Source organism: Hyperoodon ampullatus (assembly GCF_949752795.1).
Source record: "Hyperoodon ampullatus genome assembly, chromosome: 8".
In the NCBI taxonomy this organism is placed as follows: Eukaryota; Metazoa; Chordata; class Mammalia; order Artiodactyla; family Ziphiidae; genus Hyperoodon; species Hyperoodon ampullatus.
Genome location: NC_136921.1, coordinates 85,146,782 through 85,160,710, shown reverse-complemented (window position 1 = coordinate 85,160,710; position 13,929 = coordinate 85,146,782). Strand labels below are relative to the sequence as shown.

The 13,929-nt window shown below is 37.1% G+C and overlaps 1 protein-coding gene across 1 annotated transcript in view; it reads right to left on the bottom strand.

The window, feature by feature from the left end:
- UBR3 (ubiquitin protein ligase E3 component n-recognin 3) overlaps positions 1–13,929 on the bottom strand; it is a gene marked incomplete at both ends in the record, with an annotated part of 236,220 nt that overhangs the window by 119,545 nt on the left and 102,746 nt on the right. Inside the window, 2 exon segments of the mRNA XM_079709824.1 lie at positions 10,209–10,305; positions 12,903–13,035. Coding sequence (XP_079565950.1) covers positions 10,209–10,305; positions 12,903–13,035 — 230 coding nt within the window.

Here is a 13,929-nt window from a genome sequence, read left to right as displayed (position 1 = left end):
CAAGGTAGATTCTAAAGACATAATAGCGGGACTTCCCTGGTGGCGAAGTGGTTAAGAATCCACCTGCCAAAGCAGGGGATACGGGTTTGAGCCCCAGTCCGGGAGGATCCCACATGCTGTGGAGAAACTAAGCCCATGCGCCGCAACTACTGAGCCTATGCTCTACAGCCCACAAGCCACAACTACTGAGGCCGTGTGCCACAACTACTGAAGCCCGTGCACCTAGAGTGCATGCTCCGCAAAAAGAGAAGCCACCGCAATGAGAAGCCTGTGCACTGCAACCAAGAGTAGTCCACTCGCCACAACAAGAAAAAACCCGCACGCAGCAACAAAGACCCAGCACAGCCAAAACAAACAAACAAACAAACAAATAAATAAAGACAGAGGGACCTTCAAGATGGCGGAAGAGTGAGACGTGGAGATCACCTTCCTCCACACAAACACATCAGAAATACATCTACATGTGGAACAACTCCTACAGAACACCTACTGAACACTGGCAGAAGACCTCAGACTCCCCCAAAGGCAAGAAACTCCCCATGTACCTGGGGAGGGCAAAAGACAAAAGAAAAAACAGAGACAAAAAGAATAGGGACGGGACCTGCATCAGCGGGAGGGAGCTGTGAAGGAGGAAAAGTTTCCACACACTAGCAGCCCCTTCACTGGCAGAGACGGGGAGTGGGCAGGTGGGGAGCGTCAGAGCCACGGAGGAGAGCAATAACAGAGGTGCAGAGGGCAAAGCAGAGAGATTCCCACACAGAGGATTGGTGCCAACCAGCACTCACCAGCCTAAGAGGCTGGTCTGCTCACCAGCTGGGACAGGTTGGGGGCTGGGAGTTGAGGCTCCTGCTTCGGAGGTCAGATACCAGGGAGAGGACTGGGGTTGGCTGCGTGAACACAGCATGAAGGAGGTTAGTGCGCCACAGCTAGCCAGGAGGGAGTCCGGGAAAAAGTCTGGACCTGCCTAAGAGGCAAGAGACCATTGTTTCGGGGTGCGCGAGGAGAGGGGATTCAGAGCACTGCCTAAATGAGCTCCAGAGACGGGTGCAAGCCGCGGCTATCGGCGTGGACACCAGAGACGGGCATGATAGGCTAAGGCTGCTGCTGTAGCCATTAAGAAGCCTGAGGGCAAGCACAGGTCACTAACCACAACTCCCCTCCCGGGAGCCTGTGCAGCCTGCCACTGCCAGGGTCCCAAGATCCAGGGACAACTTCTCCAGGAGAACACAACATGCGCCTCAGGCTGTTGTAACATCACGCCAGCCTCTGCCGACCCAGGCTCACCCCACAATCCGTACCCCTCCCTCCCCCTGGCCTGAGTGAGTCAGAGGCCCCTAATCACCTGTTACTTCAACCCCATCCTGTCGGGGCGTGGAATAGACACCCTCAAGCAACCTACATGCAGAGAAAAGGCCAAATCCAAAGCTGAACCCCAGGAGCTGTGCAAACAAAGAAGAGAAAGGGAAATTTCTCCCAGCAGCCTTGGGAGCAGCAGATTAAACCTCCACAATCAACTTCATGTACCCTGCATCTGTGGAATATCTGAATAGACAACGAATCATCCCAAAATTGAGGCGGTGGAATTTGGGAGCAACTGTAGACTTGGGGTTTGCTTTCTGCAGCTAATTTGTTTCTGATTTTATGTTTATCTTTTTTTTTTTTTTTTTTTTTTTGTGGTACGCGGGCCTCTCACTGTTGTGGCCTCTCCCGTTGCGGAGCACAGGCTCCGGACGCACAGGCTCAGCAGCCATGGCTCACGGGCCCAGCCGCTCCGCGGCATATGGGATCCTCCCAGACCGGGGCACGAACCCGTATCCCCTGCATCGGCAGGTGGACTCTCAACCACTGCGCCACCAGGGAGGCCCTATGTTTATCTTAATTTAGTATTTAGGGCTTATTATCACTGGTAGATTTGTTTATTGATTTGGTTGCTCTCTTTTTTTATATATGCATATATATATATATATATGTATAAATATATATATATATATATATATATATATATAGTTTCCTTTTTCTCTTTTTGTGAGTGTGTATGTGTATGCTTCTTTGTGTGATTTTGTATGTATGGCTTTGCTTTTACCATTTGTCCTAGGGTTCTGTCTGTCTGTTATTTTTTTGTTTGTGTTTTTATTTTTATTTTTTAGTATAGTTTTTAGCGCTTGTTATCATTGGTGAATTTGTTTTTTGGTTTGGTTGCTCTCTTCTTTCTTTCTTTTTTAAATTACTGTTGTATTTTTTTATTTTTAATCACATTTTTAAATTTTTTATTTTAATAACTTTCTTTTTTTTTCCTCCCTCTTTTTTCTCCCTTTTCTTCCGAGCCATGTGGCTGACAGGGTCTTGGTGCTCTGGCCGGGTGTCAGGCCTGAGCCTCTGAGGTGAGATAGCCCAGTTCAGGACACTGGACCACCAGAGACCTCCCAGCTCCATGTAAATTCAAATGGAGAAAGCTCTCCCAGAGATCTCCATCTCAACGCTAAGACCCAGCTCCACTTAATGACCAGCAAGCTACAGTGCTGGACACCCTATGCCAAACAGCTAGCAAGACAGAAACACAACACCACCCATCAGCAGAGAGGTTGCCTAAAATCATAATAAGGTCACAGACACCCCAAAACACACCACCAGACACGGTCCTGCCCACCAGAAAGACAAGATCCAGCCTCATCCACCAGAACACAGGCACTAGTCCCCTCCACCAGGAAGCCTACACAACCCAATAAACCAACCCTAGCCACTGGGGGCAGCCACTAAAAACAATGGGAACTACGAACCTGCAGCCTGCAAAAAGGAGACCCCAAACACAGTAAGTAAAGCAAAATGAGAAGACACAGAAACACACAGCAGATGAAGGAGCAAGGTAAAAACCTATCAGACAAAACGAATGAAGAGGATATAGGCAGTCTACCTGAAAAAGAATTCAGAGTAATAATAGTAAAGATGATCCAAAATCTTGGAAATAGAATGGAGAAAATACAAGAAACGTTTAACAAGGACATAGAAGAACTAAAGATGAAACAAGCAACAATGAACACCACAATAAATGAAATTAAAAATTCTCTAGAAGGAATTAATAGCAGAATAACTGAGGCAGAAGAATGGATAAGTGACCTGGAAGATAAAATAGTGGAAACAACTACTGCAGAGGAGAATAAAGAAAAAAGAATGAAAAGTATTGAGGACAGTCTCAGAGACCTCTGGGACAATAATAAACACACCAACATTCAAATTATAGGGGTCCCAGAAGTAGAAGAGAAAAAGAAAGGGACTGAGAAAATATTTGAAGAGATTATAGTTAAAACTTCCCTAATATGGGAAAGGAAATATTCAATCAAGTACAGGAAGCACAGAGAGTCCCATACAGGATAAATCCAAGGAGAAACACACCAAGACACATATCAATCAAACTATCAAAAACTAAATATGAAGAAAAAATACTAAATGCAGCAAGGGAGAAACAAAAATTAACATACAAGGGAATCCCCATAAGGTTAACAGCTGATCTTTCTGCAGAAATTCTGCAAGCCAGAAGGGAGTGGAAGGACATATTTAAAGTGGTGAAAGGGAAAAACCTACAACCAAGATTACCCTACCCAGCAAGGATCTCATTCAGATTCGATGGAGAAATTAAAACCTTTGCAGACAAGCAAAAGCTAAGAGAATTCAGCACCACCAATCCAGTTTTACAACAAATGCTAAAGGAACTTCTCTAGGCAGGAAACACAAGAGAAGGGAAAGAACTACAATAACAAAACCAAAACAATTAAGAAAATGGTAATAGGAACATACATATCGATAACTACCTTAAATGTAAACGGATTAAATGCTTCAAGCAAAAGACACAGACTGGCTGAAGGGATACAAAAACAAGACCTGTATATATGCTGTCTACAAGAGACCCACTTCAGACCTAGGGACACATACAGACTGAAAGTGAGGGCATGGAAGAAGATATTCCATGCAAATGGAAATCAAAAGAAAGCTGGAGTAGCAATTCTCATATCAGACAAAATAGACTTTAAAATAAAGACTATTACAAGAGACAAAGAAGGACTCTACATAATGATCAAGGGATCAATCCAAGAAGATATAACAATTGTAAATATTTATGCACCCAACATAGGAGCACCTCAATACATAAGGCAAATGCTAACAGCCATAAAACAGGAAATCGACAGTAACACAATCATAGCGGACATTAACACCTCACTTTTACCAATGAACAGATCATCCAAAATGAAAATAAATAAGGAAACATAAGCTTTAAATGATATTTTAAACAAGATAGACTTAATTGATATTTATAGGACATTCCATCTAAGAACAACGGAATGCACTTTCTTCTCAGGTGCTCATGGAACATTCTCCAGGATAGATCATATCTTGGGTCACAAATCAAGCCTTGGTAAATTTAAGAAAACTGAAATCGTATCAAGTATCTTATCTGAACACAACACTATGAGACTAGATATCAATTACAGGAAGAAATCTGTAAAAAATACAAACACATGGACACTAAACAATATGCTACTAAATAACCAAGAGATCACTGAAGAAATCAAAGAGGAAATCAAAAAATACCTAGAAACAAATGACAATGAAAACATGATGACCCAAAACCGATGGGATGCAGCAAAAGCAGTTCTAAGAGCAAAGTTCATAGCAATACAATCCTACCTCAAGAAACATCTCAAATAAACAACCTAACCTTACACGTAAAGCAATTAGAGAAAGAACAACAAAAAACCCCCGAAGTTAGCAGAAGGAAAGAAATCATAAAGATCAGATCAGAAATCAATGAAAAAGAAATAAAGGAAACAATAGCAAAGACCAATAAAACTAAAAGCTGGTTCTTTGAGAAGATAAACAAAATTGATACACCATTAGCCAGACTCATCAAGAAAAAAAGGGAGAAGACTCAAATCAATAGAATTAGAAATGAAAAAGGAGAAGTAACAACTGACACTGCAGAAATACAAAGGGTCATGAGAGATTACTACAAGCAACTCTATGCCAATAAAATGGACAACCTGGAAGAAATGGACAAATTCTTAGAAAAGCACAACGTTCCGAGACTGAACCAGGAAGATAGAGAAAATCTAAACAGACCAATCACAAGCACTGAAATTGAAATTGTGATTAAAAATTTTCCGGGCTTCCCTGGTGGCGCAGTGGTTAAGAATCCGCCTGCCAATGCAGGGGACACGGGTTTGAGCCCTGGTCCGGGAAGATCCCACATGCCACGGAGCAACTAAGGCCGTGCGCCACAGCTACTGAGCCTGCGCTCTAGAGCCTCCGAGCCACAACTACTGAGCCCACGTGCCACAACTTCTGAAGCCTGTGCACCTAGAGCCCGTGCTCCGCAACAAGAGAAGCCACCACAATGAGAAGCCCGCGCATGGCAATGAAGAGTAGCCCCCGCTTGCCGCAACTAGAGAAAGCCCACGCGTAGCAACGAAGACACAACGCAGCAAAGATAAAATAAATAAAATAAAAAACATTAATTTATTAAAAAAAAAATTTCCAACAAACAAAAGCCCAGGACCAGATGGCTTCACAGGCTAATTCTATCACACATTTAGGGAAGAACTAACACCTATCCTTCTTAAACTCTTCCAAAATACAGCAGAGGGAGGAACACTCCCAAACTCATTCTACAAGGCCACCATCACCCTGATACCAAAACCAGACAAAGATGTCACAAAAAAAGAAAACTACAGGCTAATATCACTGATGAACATAGATGCAAAAATCCTCAACAAAATACTAACAAACAGAATCCAACAGCACGTTAAAAGGATCATACACCATCATCAAGTGGGGTTTATCCCAGGAATGCAAGGATTCTTCAGTATACACAGATCAATCAATGTGATACACCAAATTAACAAATTGAAGGAGAAAAACCATACGATCATCTCAACAGCTGCAGAAAAAGCTTTCGACAAAATTCAACACCCATTTATGATAAAGGCCCTCCAGAAAGTAGGGACAGAGGTAACTTACCTCAACGTAATAAAGGCCATATATGACAAACCCACAGCCAACAGCATTCTCAATGGTGAAAAACTGAAACCATTTCCACTAGGACCAGGAACAAGACAAGGGTGCCCACTCTCACCACTATTATTTAACATAGTTTTGGAAGTTTTAGCCACAGCAATCAGAGAAAAAGAAATAAAAGGAATCCCAACCAGAAAAGAAGAAGTAAAGCTGTCACTGTTTGCAGATGACATGATACTATACATAGAGAATCCTAAAGATGCTACCAGAAAACTACTAGATCTAATCAATGAATTTGGTAAAGTAGCAGGATACAAAATTAATGCACAGAAATCTCTGGCATTCCTATATACTAATGATGAAAAATCTGAAAGTGAAATCAAGGAAACACTCCCATTTACCATTGCAACAAAAAGAATAAAATATCTAGGAATAAACCTACCTAAGGAGACAAAAGACCTGTATGCAGAAAATTATAAGACACTGATGAAAGAAATTAAAGATGATACAAATAGATGGAGAGATGTACCATGTTCTTGGATTGGAAGAATCAACATTGTGAAAATGACTCTACTACACAAAGCAATCTACAGATTCAATGCAATCCCTATCAAACTACCACTGGCATTTTTCACAGAACTAGAACAAAAAATTTCACAATTTGTATGGAAACACAAAAGACCCCGAATAGCCAAAGCAATCTTGAGAAAGAAAAACAGAGCTGGGGGAATCAGGCTGCCAGACTTCAGACTATACTACAAAGCTACAGTAATCAAGACAGTATGGTACTGGCACAAAAAAAGAAATATAGATCAATGGAACAGGATAGAAAGCCCAGAGATAAACCCACGCACATATGGTCACCTTATTTTTGATAAAGGAGGCAAGAATGTACAATGGAGAAAAGACAGCCTCTTCAATAAGTGGTGCTGGGAAAACTGGACAGGGACATGTAGAAGTATGAGATTAGATCATTCCCTAACACCATACACAAAAATAAACTCAAAATGGATTAAAGACCTAAATGTAAGGCCAGAGACTATAAAATTCTTAGAGGAAAACATAGAACACTCTATGACATAAATCACAGCAAGATCCTTCTTGACCCACCTCCTAGAGAAATGGAAATAAAAGCAAAAATAAACAACTGGGACCTAATGAAACTTAAAAGCTTTTGCACAGCAAAAGGAAACCATAAACAAGATGAAAAGAAGACCCCCAGAATGGGAGAAAATATTTGCAAATCAAGCAACTGACAAAGGATTAATTTCTAAAATTTACAAGCAGCTCATGCAGCTCAGTACCGAAAAAACAAACAACCCAAGCCAAAAATGGGCTGAAGACCTAAATAGACATTTCTCCAAAGAAGATATACAGATTGCCAACAAACACATGAAAGGATGCTCAACATCACTAATCATTAGAGAAATGCAAATCAAAACTACAATGAGGTATCACCTCACACCAGTCAGAATGGCCATCATCAATAAATCTATGAACAATAAATGCTGGAGAGGGTGTGGAGAAAAGGGAACCCTCTTGCACTGTTGGTGGGAATGTAAATTGATACAGCCACTGTGGAGAACAGTATGGAGGGTCCTCAAAAAACTAAAAATAGAACTACCATATGACCCAGCAATCCCACTACTGGGCATATAGCCTGAGAAAACCATAATTCAAAGAGTCATGTACTACAATGTTCACTGCAGCTCTATTTACAATAGCCAGGACACGGAAGCAACCTAAGTGTCCATCGATAGATGAATGGGTAAAGAAGATGTGGCACACATATACAATGGAATATTACTCAGCCATAAAAAGAAACGAAATTGAGTTATTTGTACTCAGGTGGATGGACCCAGAATCTGTCATACAGAGTGAAGTAAGTCAGAAAGAGAAAAACAAATACCGTTTGCTAACACATATATATGGACAAAAAACCAAACTGGTTCTGAAGAACCTAGGGGGAGGACAGGAATAAAGACGCAGACCTAGAGAATGGACTTGAGGACACAGGGAGGGGGAAGGGTAAGCTGGGACAAAGTGAGAGAGTGGCAGGACATATATACACTACCAAATGTAAAATAGATAGCTAGTGGGAAGCAGCCACATAGCACAGGGAGATCAGCTCGGTGCTTTGTGTCCACCTAGAGGGGCGGGATAGGGAAGGTGGGAGGGAGACACAAGAGGGAGGGAATATGGGGATATATGTATATGTATAGCTGATTCACTTTGGTATAAAGCAGAAACACACCATTGTAAAGCAATTATACTCCGATAAAGATGTTAAAAAATAAATAAATAAGTAAAGATTTTTTTTAATGCTAAAAATAAAGACACAATAGCATTAATTTACCTAATTATTTTTCTCTATAGTTTTTCAAAACGCCTTTCTATTACCTTCTTGAAATAAAAAAGGATCACACTAAGTAAATCAGTTTTGCCACTTTTGTTCCTTAAAACTAAAAGAAAATGAAAATGACCAATAGCCAATAAGCTCTACACTTTAGGGTCATTTCCCAGTTGTGTTCTAATAAGAACTGAAACGATCAATTATACAGTCATATAAGTAATATCACATAAAGGAAAAAGATGTTATATTTCATATACAAAATAAATTTCAAAAAAAATTAAGTTTTACATAGAAACAAACACATTCTTCACGGATATATTTATCTTAAATATACAAAATATTGTTAGATTAATATAATATTGCACATAAAATTTCAGAGATTAATTTATAAGAAAATGATTTTAATCTGAAGTTAAAGTGTATTTGTTATCTGTTATTACTCTTTTGTTTAAATACACATTTCTTTATACAAAGATTTTAAACTGCCAAGAAACATCACAGCAATTCAGATGTATTTCTAAGAAACTATACGGACACTGTACAGGAACTCAAAAGCCAAATGAGGAGAATGAGATTATGAGAAAAAATAGACAGCAAAATAGGAAAGAGGAAAATTTAATAAAAATAGCTCTACAGATATGGTTTTCATTTTTCAGCATGAACTACTCAAATTTATTTACTCAACAAATATATTCTGAATGCCTATTATGTGCCAGCACTGAGATAGATTCTCAAGATATAAAAGAGACACAGAGACAAAAATATCTTCCCTCAAGTAACTAAGAGTCTAGTAAAAACCTACAAAGCAAAGAAATAGTTACAAAGCTACACAAAAAGCATAGAAAGAGGTTGTTAAGAAAGCAGAGAAAGGAAAATCTCAGACTATTTTCCCACGGGTTTTAGAGAAAGGTAGAGAGAGATGCTGAACTAAGTTTTGTTCTTCATTTTTGTCTTTCTTGGGGTGGGGTGAGGGAAGGGGAGAATATGCTAAACTTCTACACTATAAACTTTCTTCAGAGGTATCTATGATGGTTCTTAAATTCAGCATATATCCATTACTGCAAAGTCTTGGCAAAAAGAAGTTTCAATTACACCCAATGTCTGTATTTACACTTTGATGGTTATATGAACAAATATTTTCTCAAGATCAAAGATATTTATATCATTTTAAACTTGTTTTCAAAATGTTTAACTAAGCACAAATAAACTGAGCACAAATAAAAGGCGATATCCTATAATGTTCAGCAATAATTAACTATTTAATGTTTAAAAATAGAAGGAAATAATACATTAAAAAATAGTCTATGACAATAATATATAAAACTGAATTCTCCATTAAAAAGATATCCTTCAAAATTTTTCGGCAATTACCAACATTTTAACTACTTTGTTAAATATTTATAAATAAAATTCATTTTACTTTGGCTGTTTTCCCAGTTGTCAAGAACACAGCAACATTACCACACTTTTTTTACCTACCCATCATCTCTGACATCAGACAATTTTATTCTCTTAACTTGTGCCTCCTCTACTGCTTTAAAAGTAGAACAACACAAAACCAAGCTTTGAATTCTGCTGGTCAAAAAGCAACTAAATAAGTTTGTTATTTTTTTACATCTATTTGTGATGTTTTATAAAATTTATTTTTATCAGATTAATGTCAGGTTTTTGGATCAAGGTCTTGAGAACTTAAATCTCAGCTAGATTATTTTTTTTAATCTTAAAACATTTTCTCCTCTAAAGATTGAGTATATTTTAACGAGAGCATATCACATTTGTGTTATAACTGAAATTTTTCTCTATAAACACAAGATATCCATTATTTTACTGACTAATATAACGTACTTACAATGCTGTGTATCTGTCCATTGCAGACTGCACGTCTCTACGGTAAACTGTTCGAAGAATGACCATGACGGGGTCAAACTCGTGATCCCAGACTTCAGCTATTATTCAAAAGAGAGTAGAAACAAAACACTGACTTCTTAGGAATAAAGTCAATCTCTAATGACTAATTACATTTAAGTATATCTTATATTTAAAAGATGGGAAAGTTTAATTTGATTATATATTTGCCTTAATAAGCTTGATGCAATGACCACTTTTCTAAATCAAAAATTATTATTTCGTCATTATAATGTTCTCTTAAGTTCAGCAAGAACTAGTGAGCAAAAAGTTTTATAATGTGATAACGCCTCATCATAAAAGTTTAGCTCACTTTTTTTTATAAAGTGCCAATGAGAAAGTAAGAAACACAATGCATTAACATTTTTGAAAGTATTCGAAGATAAACATGTGAAAGCTAGATTTAAAAATTAATGAGCCATTGATTTTCAAGAGCTTAGTTTATAAACACTTTTTGGTTTATAAAAGATTTTGTTCTTTTGCTATAATTGATCTCCTTACCTTCTCCACAATTAGGAATCATTATCCCATGTGTGGTGTATGTACAATTGGTGGTACACAAGATGATTTTAAGTATTAAGTGCACAAAGCTTATGTTAATAGCTATATAATTACATTAACGTGTACTAGAAAATTGCACATTGCAAATAAAACCTGTGATCTCACTAATTATCATGCTTGGGATGAGGAGAAGTTTAAAAATGTGAATCCATTTAAGAAAACGCAGCATACTAAGTATATAATAGTAGAGATGGTATCTGGATGTGATAAAAAATCTAAAACATGGCCTCAGAATAATTTTAGAAACCACTGCCTTAAGAGTGTCTCTTCCCTAGATAAAATTTTCTCCCCTCTCATTCTCTCCAGCAGAATTCTTAACATCTGAAAACAGAATTCTTAACATTTCTTAACATTTGAACCTTAAGCATCTCTCTACACATCTACTATAATTTCAACTTTCTGGCATAAAAAAAAATGTTAACAACTGTCCCTATTTCATGTAACAGGCCATCTTAAATTATCATAAGTATGATTTAAGATCCTTAAGATAGGCCTTCAAAAAGACATAGAACCTTTGTTATTAATTCTATTATGTTTTTGTCAGAATTATAAAACCATTGAAATGGAAGAAAACTTCAGTGCTTAACTAACTGGTCCAGGAGGCTTCAGTGTTCCAAGAAGTTGGATTTCAACAGAGATTTACCAGGGGCCACTTTAGGAGCAAGGAGATGGTAAAACAGATGAGAAGCTATGTCCACTAACCACACTCACTTTAACAAGAGTAGGTTTGCTTTTATTGCTTTTGTATAACAGATTCACTTAAGGCTTAGTTCCCCAAAACTAAAGGCTTATCTTAAACACTTTTTAAAAAAGCTTAAAAACCACTCATCTATTCCAACTCACTCATTTTACAAATAAGAAGTTAAATCCAAAGATAAAACACTGACTTTCTCAATATCGCACAACTGGCTAATAAAACTCAGTACTGCATCTGAATATGACACCCAATTTCTTGATTCTAATCTTCAAATGTCCAGTGCTCTGTCTCAGTGTCTCAAACTTTATTGTGCGTAACAATCATCCTTCAGAGCTTGGTAAAAAAGCAGATTTCCAGAATTAATCCCCAGAGATCTGGATAAGAGCAGATTGGGGTTGAGGCATAGGAACCTGTATTTTAATAAGGACCGCAAATGAGTGACAAAGATTATGCTCACATCACACTTTATTAATAAGCACTGCATTATACAAGAACATCACTCTACTTCTAAGCTCATCTAAATTTTAGATACAAAGTGTTCTCTACAATAAAGAAATATTGTGCTTTTCCTTTAATGGAATACATTCCAACCAGAGACTCTGGATTGTTCTTGCTACCTTTGTGAACTCTCTGAAAAATCACACATGATAAGGTTTATTTTGGTGTGTTTTACCAAACATGGTACATGCTATTTACAACTACAAAGTGGGCAACAGTTTTTCACTTAGACAATGAGTGCTGAGGGGGGCAAGAAGCATGTAACTGCTACTTCCTTCAAAATTTTAACTTAGATTAATGAAAATGTGAAAGAGAAGAAGAAAAGACCATGAATCAGGATTTCACCTACTTCTGGCTTTTGTCAAGCATGTCATCTACAAATCCAGGGGGAAAACTTTAGAAAACCAACCACTTATGGAAAAGGTTTCTATGTATTTACACAGGTTCAAAATGTATGAGAATGTTATAGTATTCCACATAGATTTTAACTGTTTCAAGTTAAAATTTGGGTAGTGAGAACTATTTCAAAATCAAATTTAAAGGGCAAATACATTCAGAATGTTTGTAAGTATATATTTTGCTTCATAATTTCTGGTTCATTTACAGTTCATTCACTTACAAAAATAAACTGGAGTTCATATATAAAGTTCCTTTTATAATTTAGAGTCATCTAAGAAGTCTTACTGTAATATAAACCATAGGTTTATAAATAAATGGAACCAGTATCACTGTACACCATAAAAGACAAATATACATCTATAAGAAAGTTGAGGGGAAAAACCAAAGCTGAACAAATAAAAGGCAAACATTTTGTTTCAGTATACACAACGAACCTTCAGAAAACTGATATTTGAAAAAACACATTTATGTATATAAACATACCTTTAGGAGTATACATGCCTTGTTGCATAGAACCTCCAGGTTCAAAAACAGGAGCCTTAAAATCAGCTACAGCTGATAAAACTGATTCAAAGCTATAACTTCCTGGAATAATGCCACTTTTGGGATTTGGATTTTCTGGAATATGATGTATGTGTCAAGAAAAAAATTAATAACTAAAAGCCATATATTTAAACTTACCAAGGTATTCTAGTTTCTAACTTCCTTTGCTAAAATATGCAGAGTAATTGGCTGTAATACATAAAGTCGGCCACAAGAGGGCTATATAATACAACAGTTCAATAATAACTTTTTATTAACTGTGAATTAAGATAGCTTAATCTAGAAGCCTACTAATAAATTACACGCTGAAGTAGTTCTGAAGTATATTTACCCCCCCAAAAATTAATACACTTTCAGGAAATGAAAAAAAACCTTTTAAAATTAATCTCCATTTTCATCCTTTTGCAAATAAAGTTGTACTTTCCCTTAGAAAATCAAACACAGTATATTAAAAATCGGCCCAGATTTTTATAAGCAAAGATTATTTTTCCAAAAACACAAAATCTTCAAAATAAGAAGGAAAAAGATACTAAGCAAATTTTTTTAAAAAGAAGAAAACCACAAAGATTCTTTCCTCTTGGTTTCCACATTAAAGCTATATAATTCTTCTAAATTCAAAGTTACAGAGAATTGTTTTGCTCTTTTACAGCACTAATACACAGTATATAATGGCTGAATGAAATCATCAAACAGTATCAAGTTGTTGGCTGCCTAAGAAAATCTTCAAGGTTATCAAATAGGTATTTCTAATAGGAGCTATTTCACAAAATTTAGCCAATTATTTCAAACATAATCATAATGTACAAATTAAATTTAGTCAAAAATTCACAAATAAATTTTATCACAAAATAACATGATGATCTTTGTCTAAAATTTTATAAACAACAAATCAAAAAATTTAAAAGTGTCCATTGTATGCTCAGTCCTATACAGAGAACCATAAGTTTTTAAAGTCTGTAGACAGGGC